This window comes from Squalius cephalus, assembly GCF_949319135.1.
Source record: "Squalius cephalus genome assembly, chromosome: 23".
NCBI lineage: Eukaryota > Metazoa > Chordata > Actinopteri > Cypriniformes > Leuciscidae > Squalius > Squalius cephalus.
This window is the reverse complement of record NC_137144.1, coordinates 15011262-15035166: the sequence shown is the minus strand read 5'-3', so window position 1 is coordinate 15035166 and position 23905 is coordinate 15011262. Positions and strand designations below refer to the sequence as shown.

The following is a 23905-nucleotide window of genomic DNA, read 5'->3' as shown; positions in this document are numbered from 1 at the left end:
ATATATTATATATATATATATATATATATAAATATATATAAATATATATAAATATATATAAATATAATAAATTTATACACATAACTTCTATGATTGATGTGATTAATCGATTTGAGAGCACTATATATATATATATATATATATAAAATAGAAGCAGGTATATATATAAATGTGTGTGTGTGTGTATATATACATCACTTATGTAAATTAAAAATGAATGTAAGTGCTTTTATAAAATTGTAAGCTTCAAATTTCTGCGTTAATACTTCAAAATTGGCCCCTTTCACTTCCATTTCAAGTGCCTCACTGTATTTTCTTTTTGGAAGAAAACAAGGGACGAGTCAAAATTTTGTATTGAACCCAGAATAATGCTTTCGTCTAATATTGTGCTTTTTTTGGTACCAGTTTATCTTTGAAGATCCTTAAAGTCTCCACAATATCCTGTAAGATTGTGGTCTTCATCTGCCCTCGGGACAGACTCGTGTTGATTACAGTCTCCAGACAGCAGCCGCTTGGCTCGTGCGAGCTGTTAATTCTCAACTTGCTTTTCTTGTTACTTCGGCATCCTGATTGCCAAACTCCCGAGAAGGTCAGAATAACAGTCCTTCAGTCTTCTCCATCTGGCTCAGGAGGTCAGAAAAAGAGAACAAAGGCAGGTTTCCTTAAAGACGTTCGCCAAATAGGGTTGTTTTTCAATTAACTTCTGCTTCGGCCCTCCTCAGATTCATCTTGGCTTAACCCAACGAGACCATGTTTCTGGTGACGATCGGGTCACTTCTTATTAAGCCACTGCATCTTCAGGAACCGATTATTATAAGTCTGTGGCTTAGGGGTTTGGTGACAAAGATGGCAGCTACATGGAGTTATGAAATAATCCCTTTGAAGAATTGCTTGTAATTATTCCCAAATTCTAATCCAGTCTTAAGAGCAAAAGGTTACTCATTTACACAAAAATATGGGTCAAATGGCCAGACACAGTCTTGAGCGGTTACTAGTACCTTCATTTGCATTTTTAACTTCTAATAATTACAGACCCAATTATCCTGCGCTTGGTGGCCTACTTTATAGTGACCGCACACCGTGAACAATGCAGATTGCGTTTATGGCCGCCACCGGGCAGTCAACACACGGGGATGGATGAGGGGGGGTGAAGGGTAACTTCCTCTCATTTCTGTCTAATGAAGATGACAAACAATATTTCAGATGTTCATTTGACGAAAAACAAGGAAAATAAAACGGATGCAAGAAAACGCAAACCTTTTATTGGACAAATGCTAGTTTTAAAACAACTCTTTGGACATGCTATGGTTAAAATGGCGTAGAAATGATTTTTACGTCACATCATCAAACCCAAATGAGGGTTTACATTAATATCTGAACAAAAAAAAAAAAAAAACATTAAAAAGAATTTTTAGAAGAAATCACTACAGTGCCAATTCTCACATACAAGAAATATTATTTTGGCAACCTGATAGCAAAGCCTTACAGAAAATGGGTAATTGAATCAGTAGTATTCAACATGACATCATGTTAAGCATAAATATGACACTACTGCTTGTTTTGAACTTGATTGAGGCAGTTGTTTAAACCCTTAAAACCCAAGGGTAGGAAAATACTGACAGTGTATAAAGTTCATTTTCAATGGCGGAAAGCGGAAACTGTGCGGTTCCGTGTCAAACGTGGTTTGTGGGAGTTTATTTACAGTGTAACCCTCCTGATTTATGACAACACTGATAAAACGAACACTTATTTTCAACCAGATTCTCAAAATCTACTTTCAGAAAGTTTGAAAACAAAGGTACTAACTGTAGTTAATGATCTGGAACCGTTCACTGTGGAACATGTGCGGTAATGGATGTTTCGGAAACAATCGACTGCTAGCGGTTTCATTACAGACGTGTGGCACACAGAGAGAATGAGATGTTAGTGTGTGTGTGTGTGAGGTTACTCTGATACGGTGCTCTTAGTGATGCACCGGAGACCCTCGTCCTGCAGTCTCTTCAGCACCGGACTGTAGATGTTCTTCGTCATCGGCACCACGAGTCCTTTAGTCGTCAGCTCACCTGCAGTCAGACGTCACACATTCACAGTAAATCAAAGCAGTAGTGTCAAGTATTTGACTAAATGTAATTATTTACTGAACTTAAAGTATCTTTTTGTAAACTACTTTGTAAAATGGCATAATAGGACCCCTTTAAGATCTTTGATACAACAAAGTCTTGATTTTATTTTTCGGATGTACTAGAATATGCGTTCAAGCTTAATTGTTCAAAAAAAAAATGTTTTTTTTTCAATATATTTTACATTATTACAGTAGTATCTCCCCAGTCTGACTCGAACGTGCTGTATAATTCCCATTTTGATGAAGCCCCTTCTTCCAAAATACGAAATGTGGTGTGTGATTGGTTAGCTGGCCCAGTTTGTTGTTATTGGCACCGCTCAGTTCAGGAAATGTCACGCACCTTACCATAACCGCAAGCTCTACTCAGATGTACATGTTAAGGATTGTTTCAAACCAATTCAAGCCTGATTCAGACTTAAGAATGTTAACAAACAAGAGGATCGTGCATAACGGATTTCATGCACGGACTTTGCAAGCACGGATTTCACATAGTTTTTATTGAAAAAAAATGTTAATACATTTTATATATGATGTTACACACCATTTAATCATGATATTTGTGGGAATCTATGGTAATACAAACAGTAATCGATCACAAAACTATGGTTAATTTTCCTAAGGAGCGGTGAATCGTCTTACAAAAGCTTCAGTAAACACTATATCAACTCTAATGTTGGCTAGCGGAGGTAGAGCTTTGCCTTTGTTAACATCGTAGAATCTACATAAAAATTTTAATTGGAACAGTTAATAAAAAACTTAAAAGTTATGATCCACAAACGACAGATGTCCTGACAAAGCGGGAACTGCTCCATTTCAGGAGAAGCTTTTGTGCGTTTACATGACAACGATATGCTTAAAACGTTTTTCCTTTGATTTTTCTGCTTACAGACGACACAATTTTCAAATAGTTGTATCTCGACCAAATATTGTTCTATCCTAACAAACCATACATCAATGGAAAGCTTATTCATTCAGCTTTCAGGTGATGTATAAATCCCAATTTAAAAGAATTGACCCATGTTTTGTGGTCCAGGGTCACATATGAGATGAGGCCGAAACCAGCATGCAAGTAGGCTTTGACCATTTCATTTTACTTAACATTATTTTATTTATCCATTATATTGAAAAGATCTTTTTGAAGGATATTGGTTTACTTATAGTGGAGCGGCTAAGTGATATAATCGTTCAGTTTATGATACAAGCGTGAAAATTGGCATGAGCAGTCTCCATGGGTCACTTGACAAGAAAATTGTCCGAGCCACTTGAAATTTCAAGATTTTTCATTTTTCAAGATGGCCGACACCTTAGGGGAGCAGTTAAGTGATATAGTGGTTTATTTGGTGATACAAACATGAAAATTGGCATGAGCAGTCTCTGATGGTCACTAGACAATAAGCCACCCACAGCTACTTGAAATTTCAAGATGGCGGCCATTTTTCAAGATGGCCACCACCTTAGTGGAGCAATTAGGTTCATGGCAATTTTAATGCTTGTATCACCAATTAAATGATTTCTTAAGCCTAATTGCTCCACTAAGGTGGTGGCCATCTTGAAAAATGGCCGCCATCTTGAAATTTCAAGTAGCTGTGGGTGGCTTATTGTCTAGTGACCATCAGAGACTGCTCATGCCAATTTTCATGCTTGTATCACCAAATAAACCACTATATCACTTAACTGCTCCACTAAGGTGTCGGCCATCTTGAAAAATGGCCGCCATCTTGAAATTTCAAGTGGCTCGGACAATTTTCTTGTCAAGTGACCTATGGAGACTGCTCATGCCAATTTTCACGCTTGTATCATAAACTGAACGATTCTGCCAAACATAAGCACTTAGCCGCTCCACTATTATGCCCTTTTTGAGCACTTGAGCTTAACTAAGACTTGAGTGTTTGTAGACGTTTAAGAGGCTGTTGTGTTGACCTTGATTTATTTTGAGGTGTTCAGTTTTATTTTGATTTTAGAAAAAAAACATGATTGCTCCTCTCACAAATCAACTGTTTCTTGTTTTTCACTGGCATGTCTCTTAGGCGTTGAGGACTAGTGCATATTTGAAAGTTATGTTCAGTACAAGTAAAATACTTAAATACTGTTAAAATCAGACACTCTATGACTTTTACTCCAGTTATTTTGTAATTGGTGACTTACACAACTTGTAATGGAGTCATTTTCACTGTAAGGTAGCTGTTTTATTAAAATTTTCAGGTACTCTTTACACCGCTGAATCAAAGTGACTTTATAAGAACGGCCACTGGCAATTACTGGAAATTCCATCATGGAAATATTTTTAAAAATAGTGAAAATCATGAACAGAATTCAAACTCCTTCTGAAGTAATTCAAGTGGAATGAAACTAGGGATGCATGACATATCAGTGATATAATGTTACTGCTATCTTTCCGCTAAGTAAAATGGGTATATTTAAGATAAATGCTTTTTATAAAATTAGTCGATTAATCGATTTATGATTGATAGCACTAAGATTGATATATAATATTGGGCAATGTATCGGTTATCAGATTCTAAAAATAAATATTCTGTATTAGCCCTTCTTTCTATATTGGTGCAACCATAAATGAAATGCCTTTTTACTTGATGTTCAATTAAATGAGCATATAGCAGTTGAGTTTAGTAACTAGCACACACTGACCGTTGAGCACCATGTGGGCTGCGATGGCTGCAGGGTAGCCCACGGTTTTGGCCATGGCCGAGTATCCATTGGGATCCCCATAAACCACCAGACTGATGTGTTTGGTCTCCAGCTCGCCCGTTGGGTGTCTGATTCCAACATCGTTCCTCATGACGATCATATCGCGCTCGCCTTTAGCTGCACGAGACAGAATGATACGAAAACAATGCTCATTTATGTGCAACTGAAGACATTTCTCCTCATCACGGAGCGCAAGGAATGACCTTCATAAACATATCATAAATCTTCAAAGCTCGCTGACACTCATGACATGAATGTGGAAAAGAAAGAGCAGCTGGGTCTTTACCGAAGGAGAGTTTGGCCTCCAGGTGCTTAGCAAGCGCGGCTAAGATGGTGTCAGCGTGAGGAACCGGCTCTTCACTGAGCATCCCGAGCCTGATGGGATTCAACCAGTCAGTCATCTCTATACTGAATGACTATCATTTACATTAACAAACATACTTTATTAGAGATTTTAGACATTATAAAGACATCATTTATAATTTAAACATTTTATTATAGTGGCTAAAAATATGTATGCAATATTTTATGTGCTGATGCATGTGTGGTGTTAGCAGTCCATTGTTATAAGGTTGCTATGGCATTGCTATGCAGTTGCTGAGGTGTTCTAAGAGGTGTTGTGAGGTTGAAAAGTGGTTGCTGGGGTGCTTTAAGTGGCTTTTACTGCATTCTGTGTTAGGCAGCTGCTGGGTGGTTGCTATGGAGTTGCTATGTGGTTGCTGGGGTGTTTTAATTGGCTTTTACTGCATTCTGTGTTAGGTGGTTGCTATGTTGTTAACCACTGGATTAATACTTGGGGTTAATAGTTTCCTTAAATACTTAACCTAATCATTCTGTATGATTCGAGCCCATGAATCTGGCATAGCTGGCGCTATGTTTCACTGTTTGAATGCTTCATTTAAATGAAGCTTTATTTGTTATTAAACTAACTTAATAAAATCACGCATTAAAGGAGAACTCCGGTCAATTTTAACATTGAGCTCATTTTATTGTACATTTGGAGTGCTGTCAATACAAAAGAACAACTACAAAAATCGGTGTTGCCTACACCGAGTTATTCTGTTTTTAAAATTTGCACCCTGTTGACTTCAATGGGGCAAGTACTAAACCTGCTTTTAGCCTCTTAACATCCTTGATGTGTCATTACAAGTGCACAGAAAATGTGAGTGATTCCTTCTGAGTGAACACGAGTGGATCTGACTGCAGTAGATGTAAAAGATATGTATAAAAATGATGTTATTTAAGCCAGTGCAAATACCTGTTTTTACATCCTGTTTTTCGGTTGAAGTCCAAAGTAGTCGATTGCCGAGTTCACGCGCGTGATCATAGGTAACTAAACCTATGCGCGTGAACTCGGCAATCGACTACTTTGGACTTCAACCGAAAAACAGGATGTAAAAACAGGTATTTGCGCTGGCTTAAATAACATCATTTTTATACATATCTTTTACATCTACTGCAGTCAGATCCACTCGTGTTCACTCAGAAGGAATCACTCACATTTTCTGTGCACTTGTAATGACACATCAAGGATGTTAAGAGGCTAAAAGCAGGTTTAGTACTTGCCCCATTGAAGTCAACAGGGTGCAAATTTTAAAAATAGAATAACTCGGTGTAGGCAACACCGATTTTTGTCGTTGTTCTCTGTATTGACAGCACTCCAAATGTACAAAAAAATGAGCTCAATGTTAAAATTGACCGGAGTTCTCCTTTAATAATCAATCATATGTTTTATTAATTTGTTGATCTTTGTAATAAGCTCTAAAGCTTCCCTGATAGACAGCAATAGGCATTGTAACGGAAGGCTGTATTCTTCTACCCACCTTCTGAGGCTCTGCATTCTGAAGTCGTCCCTGCCGATCCGCTCAAAAACAGCGTCCTCAAAGGCACTGCTGCTCAGAGTTGTGGACAAGCCAATCAGCTTACAGAGAAGCTCTTTCTGTGTACCAGACACAATGATATTAAAAGAAAGACTGACAGTATGTGGCTGCGTGTAGGACTACTAGTCAAATGAACGCTGTTTAAGTGTTCAGGGCCCTAGTTATAAAATCATGTATTAACATATATTTATTAAAGAAAATACATTTTATGAAAATAATGGGGGGGTGAGTCAATAAATCCATACCCATGAGAGAGGAGAAGCCGTGTGGCCCAACAGTGGACACGGCTCAGTGTTGATGAGTCCCAGTTTCACAAAGCCACTCATGGCAGAGGAGAAGCCCTGCAGACACACACATGCATAACATGTTGGCACTGGAAAACAGGCTACAATGATCTGTACAACTGATCAGAATGAATACCTTGAAGCGCAGAGTTCCTCTGATCAACGTGTGTGCGGACTCAATCCCATACGGCTGGGCATACTTGGTGCTGTCTCGATTGGGAAAGCCTTCCAGGTTGAAACCGGGCATGAAGTCCATGGGCTTTGTGACATCCAGGAGAGCACCGCCAGGAGGAACACTGACAACCTGAGCAGTGAAGGATGGACAGTTTAGTGAACTAGATTTTTACATGCTTGCCTTTGGTGTTCTAAATGTCTTTTATCGCATTTTTGAACGCTTCCAGGTGATTGCTACAGAATTACAGAGGACATTTTAAAGTGAGCCTGCATCACCTGGTTGTCTTTTAGATAGATGGCCGGACTGATGGTGTTGAGCAGGACACCGTACGGACTCCAGCTAAACTTATAACGCAGTGGGTTGTCTGAGCACTCTGGAGCAGGAAGACCACCACAAAAAGAGCTGTAAGACTCCACCTGTCAAGAAACAGTGATTTAAATTTGGAGTAACTACAAGAACACCATGTGACTTGACCAAATGTTCACAGAGGAGACCACACTCGACCGTTAAGTGAAAATGAACATTCAAAAAGCTGTGAATGATAGCTGAGGTCTGTCAATATGTCTTCCAGACGTGGTGATGAGCGCACCAATGGTGCAACAGTATGTCACTCTATTGCAAATACCCATCAACACATCCAACTGGTAAACAAACATGAGTGCATGCATGCAATACCTACAGTGCAACCGTCTGCCTTGGCCTGGTCGATGCACTCCATGGCCAACATGTGATCAATGCCAGGGTCCAGACCCATCTCATTGACGATGGTGATGCCAGCATCTTCGGCACTTGGGAAACAACAGCCAATCATGGTGAAGCCTCATGCATATATTAATGAACTCAACCAGAGGTAGTTAAAAATCCAACAAAGTCAAAAAAGATACTTTCAAAGGGCTTTTAATGTACAAAATATTATTTTTCGATATAATCTTTTCAATGAATCAATTGATCCAGTTGACAAAATCTGAATGATTCACTCACAAATCTGTTTAGCTTACTGACTCTTTTACAGCGGTTTTATCGACTTGTGACGAAAATTTTTTTTTTTGTCGTATCTAATTTATTTAAAATACCTCTTCTATGATGAGCATGGTTTTAATTCATTTTTTTGGGGAGCATAAAGTCACATTTTTTTGGATGATACAACTGTTCTGCTGTCATTATTAAGAAAGATCCTCACCTTTAAGCAGCTTAATAGTTTTTTACAATTATTTCATATATATATATTATAAAAAAAGATGCCTTTTTCGTTTTTTCATAAAAAAAGAAAGAAAAGAAAACAATGAAATGCAAAAATGGTCAACCAAAGATCAAACCGTGTCATCATCAGTTGTTTCTCAGTTTTGCTCAACAGAATATTCACAGTTGTAAGGATAATATTTTGATAAGTTGCATAAACGCTTTAAGAATCCGTACAACTGTAGCAGCGGAGGGCTATTATTCTGAAACTGAGGAACAACTGATGATGGCATGGTTTGATCTTTAGTTGAAACAGGAAGTTCCCTACCTCTTCTGAAGCTCCTTCATGTCGGGGCTCAAGTAACTGGCGGTCACCATGTTCACCTTCATTTTAATGCAGTGCTTGGCTACTTGTGGATGAAATGAGTATGGCAGCATGCTAGACACCAAAAACAACAAATAAATGTGAATTGTTGGCCTTTTAAAGTGTACATTAAAGTAGAATGTCTCATGTCAATGCATCATAAAGTGAATGAAGTTTCTGGTTATGCCTGATGACGATGTCGTGGTCTTTGATCAGAGACTCGAGGTGTCCTTCCTGGCTGGTGATGTCCAGCATCACGGGGATGGTGTTGGGGTACTTGGCTGCCATGTCCTCAGCCTGATGCAACAGATTTGAAGCTGCAATGCGAAGATCACAGGAGATTTAAGGACTGCGACAGTAATTTCTACACTGCAGTTAAACAGCATTCCAGATGGATTTTGTGACGGGAACATACCCACTGTGACCTGAGTGCCAGCGTCCCTGGTGAGATACTCGATAACTGGCCCAGACACATAGCCTGCGCCCAGCAACAGCACCCGCTTCATCCCTCCCTTCTTTAGGATTTGCTCCGATTCCCTGTTTGCCAGATGGTACAGCCATTACTACACACACACACACACACACACACACACACACACACACACACACACACACACACACACACACACACACCTTCTCACTGGCCAAGCAATCTGTGAAATCACAAAACATATCTTGCTGGATAGTGATGTTAAACCGATTGAAAGGGATGCAAAACCCACAAAAGGACACAGACGATTTTGTAGGATTGTCCAGGAGATGAAATCAAGAAAATTTAAAACACACCAAAGGTTCATTTTTCATTTTATGACAAGAATATCCCACCACAAACACATACAAATCATCAAATGGCACTTCAGGAACAGGGAGAGTGTATTAAAAACAAACAAAAAACAGAGGAAAACGCACATATCTACTGTACTTCTAGATCAGCCAGTTCTCCAGCCAGAATATAACCAAAGCAAATCAACGTTTTGCTCCGCGAGTCCCCTGGGAGACACATGTGATCCAAGCACCCCGTCGCTCAGCCTAATTGGATCTGATGCGGCACATGAGCAAATATGTAACACTTAACCCCCCACCACCTGCATGCGTTTCTCAAAATACCATTAAACTAGACATTCATAACCGCTAAATATGTGTTTTAGATCTCGGTTTTACAACTATTTAGTGCTACTTTTACAAAGATCATATAATGAGGTGCATTAGTTCATAATAAAACATTTCAAATAGGAAGGTTTGTCATGGCCTAACAGTTATTCGTACCACAGTTAAAGGGTGTTAAGGAGCATTAACCATTTAAAAAAAAAAGTTGGTCAAATGCATTGATATGCAAAACTACATATTTTCAAAATCTGTGCGTTGCTTAAACGTCTCGAGAACTAATTAGTCTGCGTACTGTAATTAGTTGAAATAAATACAGACTTGCCAAATAACTAGGTTTAGAACAGTCTTTTTAAACCTAAGATTGCAGCCAGAGGCACAAGACGTTTAAAAAAAGCGCAATGGGAAAATTCGTAGTTTATGGTGGTTTATGCACTGTTTATATTTATTTTTATAATAATACTAAAATGCAACTTACAACGAAAAATAAATAATTATAAATACTTAACACTAAAATATTATAACATTAAAAAAAATAATGTATACAATATTATTATAACAATAGTTTTGTAGTAAAAAAAAATAATAGCATTTAAAAAAATAATAACTCTAAATGTTATTTTTATAATGATAAAATTTAAAAAACAATATATTAAAAATAATAAATGAAGATTATAAATCTATTTTTACAACACAAAAATCTAATAACATTTTAAAAAAAATATTTAAATATATATATTTTTTAAATGCATAGATTATATTCTTTTTTAACACTAAATATTTTAATACTTACAACATTTAAAAAATAATCCATTTAAAACAAATTAAACAATAAGAAGCAATAATTTTGTATCTCAGATTTTAGCACAGTACGATCAGATATTCTTAGATACGAGGCAAAGGCTCTCTTAGAAGGTTTCAGGACAAGAACTAAATCAAAACAAGTCAAATGGTGGGTCTTTAAAGCTTTCCATTGATTAAATGGAGGTCAATGATGGCTTGTGGGCGGCTTCATGAAGTATACACCACACTGGATACAGACTAGCTAATTCAGTCTAACGTTTTGTCGCCTGGTTCTTCACCCTTGAATGAGACAGAAGTGGCATAAAAGAGCTCTATCAGAGTGTTTCGAGAAAGACATGTTGACTGCGGGAGGCACAGGAAGCTTTCATTATGCCTTGAAAAGGGATCGTGTTATTCCATTTAATGAAAAGGATTCAAAAACTAGATATAGCCTAATCAATTAACAAGCATGAAAAGATATTTGGCTCGTGAAAAGTGAAGCTTACCTTGGAGAATAATTGAACTTAAGAAACTTAAAAAGAACTGATGCATTGATTTCTTTTTCTGGCATGCGAAAAATTCCAAGAACAATAGTGAGTGGGAGAGACTGTGGCTGCGGTGAGAGAATAAGATCATGTACCCATGAGAGAACGTGACGTGTGCTCTAGCCAAGCAAGGTGCTATAGCAGTGCAGAGCGAGGCACAGGAGCCCAACCCTGTGTCTGGACAAAACAAACACGGTCAGCAACTCGTCTTCTGTACGAGTGGGAAATTACTGAGGTTTAATGTTTCAAAGGACCTGTTTCAGTGGGTTTTGTACTATAAAAACCAGTCTCAGATATTATAGAAACATTTACATGATCATCCAAAAGCACCAACATGTGTCACTTTCACAAAAGTGTTTGGTAACACTATTTTAAGGTGACCGTAGTTTAGGGCTTGCATAGACTAGTCGAGTAGTCGATAGATCGACTACTTCAACCACTAGTCGACGCTGTCGGAAACAATCGACTACTCGAGCGTCCATTAACCATAAATGAATTAAAAATTGCGAACGTCACCAACAGACACCACACGTCAGATGTGTGGAAGTATTTCATCAAGGATGACAAAAATATTGTAATTGGCCAACTCTGCAAGAGGCCGTTCACATATTGCGTCTAAAAACGTGTGGAAAGCGCGCGTGGCCGTGCCGCTGTCTCCTACAAGCGCTTGCGCTCCCGCGGCGTCTGTCGTCGCTATGCAACCAAACTGCGCTCTCCATGATGACGACGAAGAAGTTATCATTCAGCAAAGGATTCATTTATTTCTAGCCCTTGCATTAGCTTTACTACTAGATATATTTCTGGAGATGAGAAGGAAAAACCCGCCTGGAAAAACTAGCGCACCATGTTTCTTTCATTATGAGCGCGCTCACCGCGCGCCTACATTTGAAATAACGACCTTGAGCGCGGAAAATACGCGATATGTGACGGCCCCTAGAAGCAGACGTCTGAAATGAAAGGCAAGAACGGCTATTTATTTGGCTTTAGACTGTTACATGAAAATTTAAAAATGAAATGTCATAATTATAATGTTTTGAGAGTTTACTTATGTAATTGTTGCATTAGGCTGTGAATTAATAAATGTTTATTGATAAGATCTAGCTATTTCATTTACAGTAGCATGAACGACGAGTAGTCGAGTAACTCGAGTATTGTTTTGATAAGAAATCGACTAGCAGAAATCAGTAGTCGTGCAACCCCTACCGTAGTTACACGTTACTACATGTACTTACTATAGTAATAACAGTAAATTATGCATAACTACAAGCAACTAACTCTATAGTAATACATGTGGTTATTTAATTTTAAAAGTGCAATGTAACTATGTCACCTTAAAAGAAAGTGTAACCAAGTTTTTCTAAACCATAATAGTGTACAACACTTTTTTTATTGCAATAAAATGTCTGCAAATGTACACTGGTGGCCAAAAGTTGGGAATAATTAAGTTTTTTTTATGTTTTTGATAGAAGGCTCACCAAGGCTGAATTTATTTGATCAAAAATACAGCAAAAAAAAAAAAGTAATATTGTGAAATATTATTACATTTTAAAATAGAAAAAGCTGAATTTTCAGTATCAGTACTCCAGTCTTCAGTGTCACATGATCCTTCAGAAATCATTCTAAAAATGCTGATTTATTGTTCAATTATAATTGATGCACAATTATCAATAATGATTCTTTTTAACAATACTGAAAACAGTATTTTTGTGGAAACTGATTTTTTTTTCAGGATTCTTAGTTTAAAATAACAGCATTAATTTGAAATAAAAATATTTTGTAACATTATAAGTCTTTACTGTCACTAGAACCAATTAAATGTGTCTTTGTTGAATAAAAGTGTTAATTTCTATTTTTCAAATAAGATCTTATCCCAAACTTTTAAATGGTAAAGAGTTTATAAGAGTTACTGTATAATAGTTTCCACAAAAATATTAAGCAGCACAACTGTTTTCAACATTGATAATAATAATAATAATAATAATAATAATAATAATAATGTTTCTTGAGTATCAAATCATCATTTTAGAATGATTTCTGAAGGATCATGTGACACTGAAGACTGGAGTAATGATGTTGAAAACTCAGCTTTGCATCACAGGAATAAATTACATTTTAAAATATATAAAAGAGAGAAAACAGCTATTTTAAATTGTAAAAATATTTCACAATATTACTGTTTTACTGTATTTTCGTTCAAATAAAAGTAGCTTTGGTGAGCATAAGAGACTTCTTTCAAAAACATTACAAAATCTTAATTGACCACCAGTGTAATTCCAATGAAGTTTCTGTAATTCCAAAAGTGTCCTCCTTCCAACTCAACACTAACATGTCTACAGTGTGTAGTTTTAGACATTTTCTATGGGAATAGGGTTGTATATAAGCCCTAAGGGTTAATGTGCGTTCCTCCTATCTTTTGCATTTAAAAGTCTACATTCAGGCGTAACTGAAAGCATTCTCCTCTATAATGATAAAAGAGCATTTCAAGGCTACAGGCGGTTGAGATCTGGATTACGGCAATGTTTTTACCTGTCTTTCAACCTTTGGAGAAATCTTCTGAATGAGACCACAATCTTCAGCGTGTAAGCACATTATCCAAAGCAATGTATCAGTACCGTACTTCTGAATCTTATCAGACACATCACGTCCACTGTCCAATCGGACAATGCAGACTAAAAACACTTTCAGAGCTACAGTAATACCACAAGACATATTGAATTCACTTCAAGGAAAGAAAAAGCGCTCCTTACTTCCTTTCTCGAAGTTTCTGAATGTATTCAAACTTAGGCGTCAACTTCCCATTGGACGTAATTACAGCCTATAATGAGAAAAACAATGCATATAATTCTACTAGCAAACAGACTAAAGAAGCTAACAACAAAGTACCAGGGTAGTGCATTTGGATGTATATTTTGAAGTACCTTGAAAATACCATGGCACATGAATACAGCAATCATTTAGTACCGAGGTTATGCACCATTCATAAATGAATTCAGAATAGTTTATATTCACATTCAGTTCAGTTTTGAATTTGAACTGAGTTTGAAATGGTAATTAAATGCATTTCTCTGACTTATTTTCTTGAGGTCTCTGAATATTCAAAGGTTTGGGGTATTCAATACTTTACTCAAATTAATACTTTTATTCAGCAAGGATGCAGTAAGTTGATAATAACTGCTTTCAACAGTGATATTAATGTTTCTTGAGCAGAAAATCATCATATTATACAATGATTTCTGAAGGATCATGTGACACTGAAGACTGGAGTAATGATGCTGAAAATTCAGCTTTACATCACAGGAATAAATTACATTTTAAAATATATTCAAATAGAAGACAGTTATTTTAAACTGCAATAATATTTCACAATATTACTGTTTTTACTGTGTTTCTCATAAAATAAATGCAGCCTTGGTGAGCATAACAGAGTTATTTTCAAAAACATTAAAAAATATATCTCACAGACCCCAAACCTTTGAACGATAGTGTATGTGTGGAAAAAACTTTTTTTTCAATTCTGCTATGAACTTAAAATCTCCATACTGATCTAAGATGCGCCCTTTACCTCGAATTCATCAGAAATTTGTATTTCAGATTTCCCAGCTTTAGTTCCATACTGAAAATCAATGGATGTATGGATGGACTCCAGCTGAAATGCTGCCCGTTTAGCTCCGATTCAAGTTTTTCCACACGTTTTTGAGTCTGCCTTCTGTGCACGAGCACAACTCAGACGAAGCATTGCTCCACGGTTCAAAAGCAATTTAGAGGGGGGGAAAAAGGAAAAGCTGTAAAAACACCCTCTTAATACACTTACATCTCTGACTTGTGGAGAGAAATCCTCTTCCTCTAGCGGTCTGGTGGCGTCTGATGGGAGCTGTGGGACAAAGGCTACCATCACAAATCTGATCAAATATTCACATATTAAATCTTCAACAAAAATGCTAAAGTCTCTCAATCAGAACCAGACCGGCACATGTTCAAAGCAATCCTCTCCAGAGCAAAGATGTTGGGTACTTACTCACCACCCTGTGTCATATCTTACCATCTCCCAGACGTAAGGGAACAGCCGGTCACCAAAATACTCAGTCGCCTCAATAGGCAGCTGGGCGGGAAGATTATCAATGGAGCACATGAGAATGCCGTTACCTTCCACGCTGCACAGAGACACACGCAAATCAGAGGAGGTTCAAAAAGTAGATTTGATAATGAGCATGTGATGCTAGAGTGTTGCTATGCTGTCGATGTTAGTGCATATATCCAGGTGTTGATTGAGGGATTGGTGGTTGATAAACGGCCCACATCCAAATCTCTAAGGCTACGTTCACACTGCAAACATTAAGCTCAATTCTGATTTATTGCTCTGATCGGATTTTTTTTGTATAGCTAATCACATTGTTGTTTTAAATGTGGCCAATATCAGATTCTAGTGCGAACAGGACTGATCCACATGAATAAAAGAACAATGAACAGATGTCACAGCACGCTGTCATACGGAAGTAAACACGGAGGACATTTGTGCGCAGATTCCATGTGGTTTGTGCGGTTCACACTGTCATGAGAAAAACAGATCTGAGTCACATATGAGCAAAAATTGGATTTGGGTCACATTTGCCTGCAGTCTGAACGTAGCCTATGATGGGGTGCATTTCCCAAACAACGACATGTATATTTAAATGGGATCAAACCTACAGAATGCACTGAATGGTAGCTTGCTTACTCTGCCCAAGAGCAAGTCCACATGTCATTTTAACAAGAAACTATGCTTCGAACCACAGCTCGAGGGCTGTAGTTCCAACCACACAAGTTTGCGATGCTGTTTGCGAATGTTAGTTGGAACTATGGTTTTGGGAAACGCCAAATCATTCAACTATGTTGGTAACAACGGAGCTTGCGACCATAGTTGGCTAACAATGCTTTCGGGAAACACATCCCTGGTTTGTTGTATTTAAATTTATCGCCATATCAACTTCTCAGGCTTTTACATGGCAGATACAAATTCAACATTTAACAATATAATATAAGGCAGAAGCTATTTACACTAAATTAAAACAGTATGTTCTTAGTGCCAAGTGTAAAGCGCAAGTGAGAGCACAATTCCACAAAATCACCAATGGGAGTGGAAAGTTCTGCGCTTGATCGACTGACTACGCGCAAATTAATGAACACAGGCACAGCCGGATCATTTCCATAATGACCAACACAATCTACCAAGAGCAGCGCAAATTAGCATCTGGTTTAAGACATGCTTTTTTTGCGCATTAAATAACGGCGCAAACACCAGTAAATTGACGAGCGCAAACCTTAATAAATCACCTTGCAGGAGAACTCTCCTCCCATAAATCTTTTTCACAGCGTGACTTTAGAAAATGCTGACTTTAGTTTAACGCCAAAAGAGTGTTTGCGCTGGCGCAAGCTGTTAGTAAATCCAGCCCTTACTCTCCACACCACTGTTCCAGTCACGAAACAGGTTTCTTTTGTCATTTTGTCCGGCTCAATCAGACATTGGTGGGCGGAGTTGGTGTATATAGCCTCTGCCAACAAGGTGCGTTATTTGCACTTGGTGTAAATAGACACTCCGATACTTTATAGTAAATACAAACATTTTCTAAAATTCAACTTAGAAAAAAAAGATTCCTTCAAAGCACTAGGTTTTCTGGGTCCATCTTACAAAATAATTCCTCAAGCTTGCCCTTAAAAAATTGTTGTCTCAGACACATTTGGTCACCCAAATCTCTATGACATTCTAGTCTATGGATATAACTCAGGTCTGTCCTTCATTAAAAGTCTATGGGACTTTTTGCTTGATTTGGTGTACTCAAGACAAAAAAAAAAAAGTTTAAAATTCACACCTGTCATGGTCAATATGCTGGTTGGCATCATACATGCAGAAGGGTTTCTCAATAGTGGTACACTCTGTCATGAACTCAATGGAGCCGCCCGTGTCCGCAGAGATGTCACAAATGGCCATTAACCTGAAATTCACAGATGAACAGATGTGCCTGCTTCTTCAGAAGGGTCAAACCAATGGATTTTATGATACTTTATGGTGATTTTTTGTTATTTTGGAGACCGACAATAATATTAGAGGCTCACTTGTGGGGAAGTGCAGGGCAGCCGTGATCAGGTGACGATGACGCAGGTATGACGGGTCTGATCAGCCGTTGGGCGTCCAGTCGCCGCAGGAGTCTGGGTGTGTGAGGGTCCCAGTATATGCCGTTTATTAGACAGGTTGTGTAAGGGGCCACCTGCGCAAACACAAAACTTTTCTAATGCATTTCAGTCACATTTACTTTTCAAACACTGCAGCCAATAAAGGTGTGGTCACTTTAGCGAAATTTCAGCTAAATTTAGTGACCAAAAATGTCTATTTTCTATTGTCAATAGTGTAGTGTTGTATGAAGCACAGCTCAGTCAGAAGTTACTCAATGTGGTGAATCAGTGTGACCACTTTGCAAATATGCAGAGAACTCTTTCTCCCTCACACAAAATTCCCATTCCCAATAGTGTGTATTCCTATTAAAATGACTGTATTACACCCACGAAAATTCGCTGAACGATGGTAAATGTGACCGCACCTTAAGACTAAGGTGAACCAATCGGCTGCCTGGTACATTTCTTGTGTGTACTCACGGTCTTCCTGAAGTGCGATGTGTAAAGCTCAGGATGGTATTCATACTCCAGGGGGTCGTAGAGTCCATCGCTCTTCCTCATCAGGTGGTGATGTCTGCTGATCACTGTGGCGTACACTTTAGACATGTCTGCAAAGAGGATTAGCATGAGACAATTTGCAAACACAGCAAAGTGCCAATTACTGCAAACACCTCACATGAAAATACAATTCCTTTTATGTGTAACAGAAAATTACTAGGAAACAGTAGATATACCTCCACTTTCAGAGACTTCTTTCAATTCATGAGGTTCCACGTACTCACAGGGTAGCTCGTTGAAAATGTCTTGGGCGCCCTGGAAAGGAAGCATCTTCATTTTTATAACAGTAACACATTTTTGCCTTCCACTGCACTGCTTTTCCACTGTTTTTCTATGTAAACATGGGTTCGATGGATGTGCTTGAGGCGTTTAGTGCGTCTCACATTCATAACACAGCTTTCCAAGTGACTTTTTCATGCCTAAACAGCAATATTACACACTAAAGAAAGTTGAAAATGTAAAAAACATAATAGGTCGTCTTTAATAATACTTACCTTAGACACATTGCCGGTGCCAGTGAACACAAATGTGAGAGGACCAATAGACCTGGGCATCAGACCTAAGGATATTTCATACCCACAATCCCTCACTGCCTGGACTGCCTGGCTGACGTTTCTGTAGTTGTGCGCCATACCAATGTGCTGTCAAGTGATGAATATTAAAACATATCATATATCCAACAATTGTAGTTTTAAACGATGAAACTGAACTAAATAGGCTACTAAATAATCCAGAACCAATAATCAAGTACCACATATAACAGTGTATGTGCCAAGCCAAGCATAGACATTAAAATAGAAGTGCAATTCAAAAACGAATACCATTAATGGGGTGTGGTGTCCAAGGGCAAGAAAACGCAGACCCAGACCATGTAAAATATTAATCATTCCTGTAAAAAACACAGACATCATGTTAGGCAACATACAGCAGGGAAACCCTTTAAAGATTTACACCACTATTCAAAAGTTTGTGTTTGCTAAGATTTTTATTTGTTTTTTAAATGACTTTTTATGCTCACCAAGGCTGCTTTTGTTTGATCAAAAATGCAGTAAAACAGTAATATTGTGAAATATTTTTTTTCAATATATTTTAAAATGTAATTTATTCCTGTGATGCAAAGCTGAATTTTCAACATCATTACTCCAGTCTTCAGTGTCACATGATCCTTCAGATATCATTTTAATATGCTGATTTGCTGCTCAAGAAACAATTATTATCATTATCAATGTTGAAAACAGTTGTGCTTATTAATATTTTTGAGGAAACTGTGATTCTTTGATGAATAGTAAGTTCAAAAGAACAGCATTTACTGAAATGGTAATCTTTTGTAACACTGACTTTACTGTTACTTTTGAACAATTTAATAAATTTTTGCTAAATAAAAGTAATAATTTCTTTAAAAAACACTCCAAACTTTTGAACGGTAGTATGGTTCACCAAAAAATTTAAATATATAGCTGTCCTTGGTCTCCATCCACTTTCATTGGAAAATAGCAGCTTGGACATTCTGCTAAATGTCTCATTTAGTGTTTCTTAAGTGAAGGTCATTGAGGTGAGTTTGGAACAAAATAAATGTGAGTAAATGATCTCAGAATTAAAAGTTTTGGGTGAACTATCCCTTTAACTCAGGTGACTTAGGTTGTATCATGTTGTGAGTCAAAAAGTCCCATACCAGCAACTCCAGCCCACTGTCCAAACGCTACAATTCTGAAACCATTGGCGTCCACCATTTTTTCATAATCAATGAGTCGAACTTCCTAAAAAGGAAGGGGTATATGATGACATGAGTATCTTGTGAAATATGCTTCTCCTGAATAAACATTTCCAAATACGTATGACGCCTGAGAGAGTATTGCATTTGGCTTTCAGTGTAAACACTGTCCTTGACCATTTTCATTCTACAAAGAGACTTTCACCTTTTTAAGAAGGTCGTCTAGGAGCCCCATGTTTGCCTCTTGTGCTTTAATTGTGTGAGAGAAGAAGGCATAGGTCTTCCGGGGGTACACCTTTTCCTCCGCGGGTCTTTTCACACCGATGATGAGAGACGCCTCTGAGATGTCCTCCTGGATAACAGCTCCTGCTTTTTCATAGTACTGTGAACAGAAACAGTCTTGATTCTACTCAATCGGATAAGAATTTCATTCATCTAAATATCATAAATATCAAGTGGGAAAGGAAACATTAAGGGCCCTTAAAAGTGAGGCGAACAAAAACAGACATTTATCAAAGTGGAATGGGGATAGTTGCAACATCCTAGTCATTATTATTTACATTTCAATTTACTTATAATTTGTGACACTGACAATGAAAAATAAAATATGAATTATTTATTCACAACTACAATGAAGAGCTAAAATATAAATGGAAAAAATTATAAAAATTAAAAAAAAAATTAAAAAAATCTCTATACACTACTGTTCAAACGGTTTTGGGTCAGTACAATTTTATTATTTTTGAAAGATCTTTTTTTATGCTCACCAAGGATGTGTTTATTAGATCAGAAATACAGTAATACTGTGAAAAATTATTACAACTGAAAATATCCAGTTTCCGTATGAATATATTTTAAAATGTAATTTATTTCAGTGATGCAACGCTGAATTTTCAGCATCATTACTCCAGTCTTAAGTGTCACATGATCCTTCAGAAATCATTATATGTTGATTTGCTGCTCAACAGGGCTCAATGCTGTGGATTTTTTTCTACTGGCCTGGCCAAGGCCAGTGGTTCAAATTTTTACTTGCCCTGCCAACATTTTCCTTATTAAAATGTAAATAAAATAAATTAATAAAAAAATAAAATAAAAGTTGTTGTTGCTGCAGCAGTTTTGACCCATGTGACATTCTATTCTAATAAATCAGCCACCAAAATGTTAGATATCAGTGAAATTTCACAATTCTCCAATTTCTATACCACAGCAAAAACTACAAGCCTAACGAACATAAAGTTCAAACATATTCACTGTATGATTAAATATGGATTAATCATTGTTAAATCTAAAAAAGTCATTCAGTCAAGAAAGAGCACTGAGTGATTTTCTCTATCTTTTGTTGTTTGATTATCAGCAGGTTTATTAGGCTGCTGTTACCGAATGCACGGATCCAATATACTGTTACACGTGTTTATGTTCAGTTCAGATATAACCGACAGTGTTTACGTGAATACTCGCCAAGACAGGCATTTGACATACTTTTGTTGTGTGTATTTGTCCGTTCAAGCCCAAGAAGGCACGAAATAAGACTCACCCTGTCATGGATGGCCCGTCTGTTGGAGGGTTGCACGAGCACCTTGTGTCCAGCCGCTGTCATCTCCCTGACGTGTCGTGGTGCCAGGGGCGCACGTCTCTCCCACACGTTGACATCCTCGCGCCGGATGGCTATGACGCTCTTAGGATTCTGCAGGTGATGATGGAGATGCTGAGACCTCCGCTGACAGCACACGCAGACCCTAAACCCCCTGCCCTGGCTCCTCACGAGACGCAGCATGACTGGACCAGTTTCCAAAACACACAGGTTACAACTACTACACACATCTGAAAAAAATCACACTTGAGAAATGTTGAGAGTAACAGAAGTGCAAACATAGAAACACAGTCAATGGTTTGCAAAGGAGAGGATTGCATTTGAACCAAGCTCAAGTCAAGTTTTATTTTTATATTGCTTTTCATAATGTTTAAATGACGTTCAAACTGAAAATAAACACATAAATTAATTAATGAAACTTAATATCTGCAAATTGTAAGTCTTGGATGAAACGGATAGGATTATTTTAAATATAGAATATTTTAATAGTACAATAGTGGCAGTGACAGCTGTTCTATTAATGAGGACTAAACTTAAAACTTAGGAATAACACAATAAATGTCCTAAATAATATATATGTATGTATGTATGTATGTGTGTATTCACTTTTTTTTTTTTTTTTTTGCTTATCACAAAACCAGCAAAAACTAATGCACAATTTCTGTACATGCTGGAAATGTGCTGTCAAGTTTCACTTATATGTTAGTTATCCTTTAACTTAAGTTTAAAGAGTAGCATATGTCATATGATCACATGAAACCAGTAAACTGACCTGAAATGTAGTTTTGCAGACTTTTTCACACTATAAAAGCTATTTAAAAGTGAATCTGTTTTTGGAAGACTTATATTTTCAGATATATGCAACAGAAATACCTTTAAAATGTGTTATTACCACACAAATAATTACTATTTAGGCTATTTTAAGCAATTTTTATTTCTAAATATACCCTTTTTATAAACCACATATGACAACTTGAACTTACCCCAGTCTGGCTGACACTTATGAAAAATACTTTCCGTTAAAATGGTCTTTTTGTTATTTAGTTTGAAACCAACATAGATAAACCACTGTTAGAATAACACCAAGCATTCAGGCAAACAGAAATTTGCCTCAAAACCTCAGAGTTCTTGAGAAACAGCCCTTGGTTGATATCCTGCAGTTTATAAGCAACAAGTGTTTGACTGCAGCTCGAGCTTCGGAACACGTCATCACCTACCTGTACTCTTCACGCGGTTTGCCTGGACCTACAGAGCGGTGCCGGCTGAATAATCACATTAACGTGAAGTGCAATGCACAGGAGGTTTATATATAAATTGTCGCTTCGGCTCTTATGAGTGACTGTGTCGCGTAAACGCGAATGGCAGAAGAACAACGCCACGGGATTGACCTGTTTGCTGTTCGGGCAAATAACGTGGAGCTAACTAGCCTTATCCATGCGGTTTAGATTACAGCGCAAATATTTGTTTCTGCCTGGAATGCAGCGAAGTAATCTGAGCCCTGGATTAGTTCCCACCAATCCCGACTCAGAACGAGGATCGGCCTCCTCGCGTGCCCTTGACGTCGCGTCGCAGCGTTATGACTGAGCAGAGTGAGGACACAGGCCCCTCCCCTTTCGCGCGCGCTCTCTTCCGCGCGCTTCAGCAGAGAGCGATGACGAGGTAAAAATGGGTTATTTCGGTTTTATTTTTTTTATTTTTCTTTCAAGTTAAGAGAAAATATCCTGCGGTGTTATTATTTAAATAACAACAGGCTATGAATGTTAACTACATTTAAAGTGTATAATAAATAAAATATATTTCAAGAATTCTTTCTGGAAAAACACCGTTCACACCAGACTAAAATGGTTTTGACTGGTCTCCAATGGTCTAGCTTGCTGGTTTTATTGGGTAAAACATCTTGCCGACCAGAAACCAACTTGGCAAAGACCAGCAAATCAGCTAACGTTAGTTTAAGCGGGATTTTTTTTTTTTTTTCAGTCGTTTTCTATCGGCTGTAACCAGAACCTTTGGTCTATAACTATAACACGAAATGTATATATATATATGAAAGGAAATATTTAGGACAGAACAGAGCAATCACAATGCATTATACAAATAAATGCAAGAAAAAAAAGAAAAAAAAGAAAATGCATTTTAAAGTCAACGAGAGTTTTTCTTAAACTGTCTTACACAGTAGCCTATAAAAAAAACACCTATAATAATAATAAGTATTATATGTAATAATCTATCTTATAAAACCTGGAATTAAATTTAGAATTCATATTGAATTAAATGTTAATGTGCTCCGTTTAATTCAGCGTTGTGAATGAATTAGCAGAAACCTGGATAAGAACAGTCGCGCGCATCATAAATAATATATAGGGATATTTTTAGAATTCAGAGAATATTTGCTATTTGAGAAATATTGGGAGCTGTTCAGTCCTGTGGTGCTGAAGTAGCTAATTAAAGTAATTCACCCCATTACAGTGCCTCGAGATCTATTTATTTGAATCAAATCATTGGCATAATAATCCAATACTATAATTTTCACTAATAAAAACGATTTTATTACATATTATTAGTAAAACATTAAATATTTACAAGCAGCCTTTTTGAATCTGACCAATTTCCTCTGAGCTCTGGCAACGTTTTGGCAGAAGAATATGTGAGATATGAGTCACAGCACGTTTAGTGCCATCATTATTGCAAAGCCTCTTTATTTAATAAATTTATATATATATTTTTAGAGATTATTTTCCTTTTAGTTTCGTCCACTA

The 23905-nt window shown here is 37.3% G+C and overlaps 1 protein-coding gene across 1 annotated transcript; it reads right to left on the bottom strand.

The window, feature by feature from the left end:
• Positions 1–1240: 1240 nt before the first annotated feature.
• On the bottom strand, positions 1241–22675 carry aass (aminoadipate-semialdehyde synthase). Its single transcript, XM_079858712.1, has 24 exons — positions 22367–22675; positions 21093–21334; positions 19764–19940; positions 19520–19604; positions 18669–18736; positions 18342–18488; positions 18024–18102; positions 17770–17897; positions 17233–17384; positions 16989–17111; positions 15182–15293; positions 14954–15013; positions 13890–13957; positions 9126–9247; positions 8898–9027; positions 8675–8785; positions 7847–7955; positions 7443–7583; positions 7129–7296; positions 6954–7049; positions 6652–6767; positions 5115–5203; positions 4769–4945; positions 1241–2063 (listed from the first exon to the last, which is right to left on the bottom strand). The coding sequence occupies exons 2-24, from the start codon at positions 21330–21332 to the stop codon at positions 1945–1947; spliced, it is 2817 nt and encodes a 938-aa protein (XP_079714838.1). The 5' UTR covers positions 21333–21334; positions 22367–22675; the 3' UTR covers positions 1241–1944.
• Positions 22676–23905: the final 1230 nt, after the last annotated feature.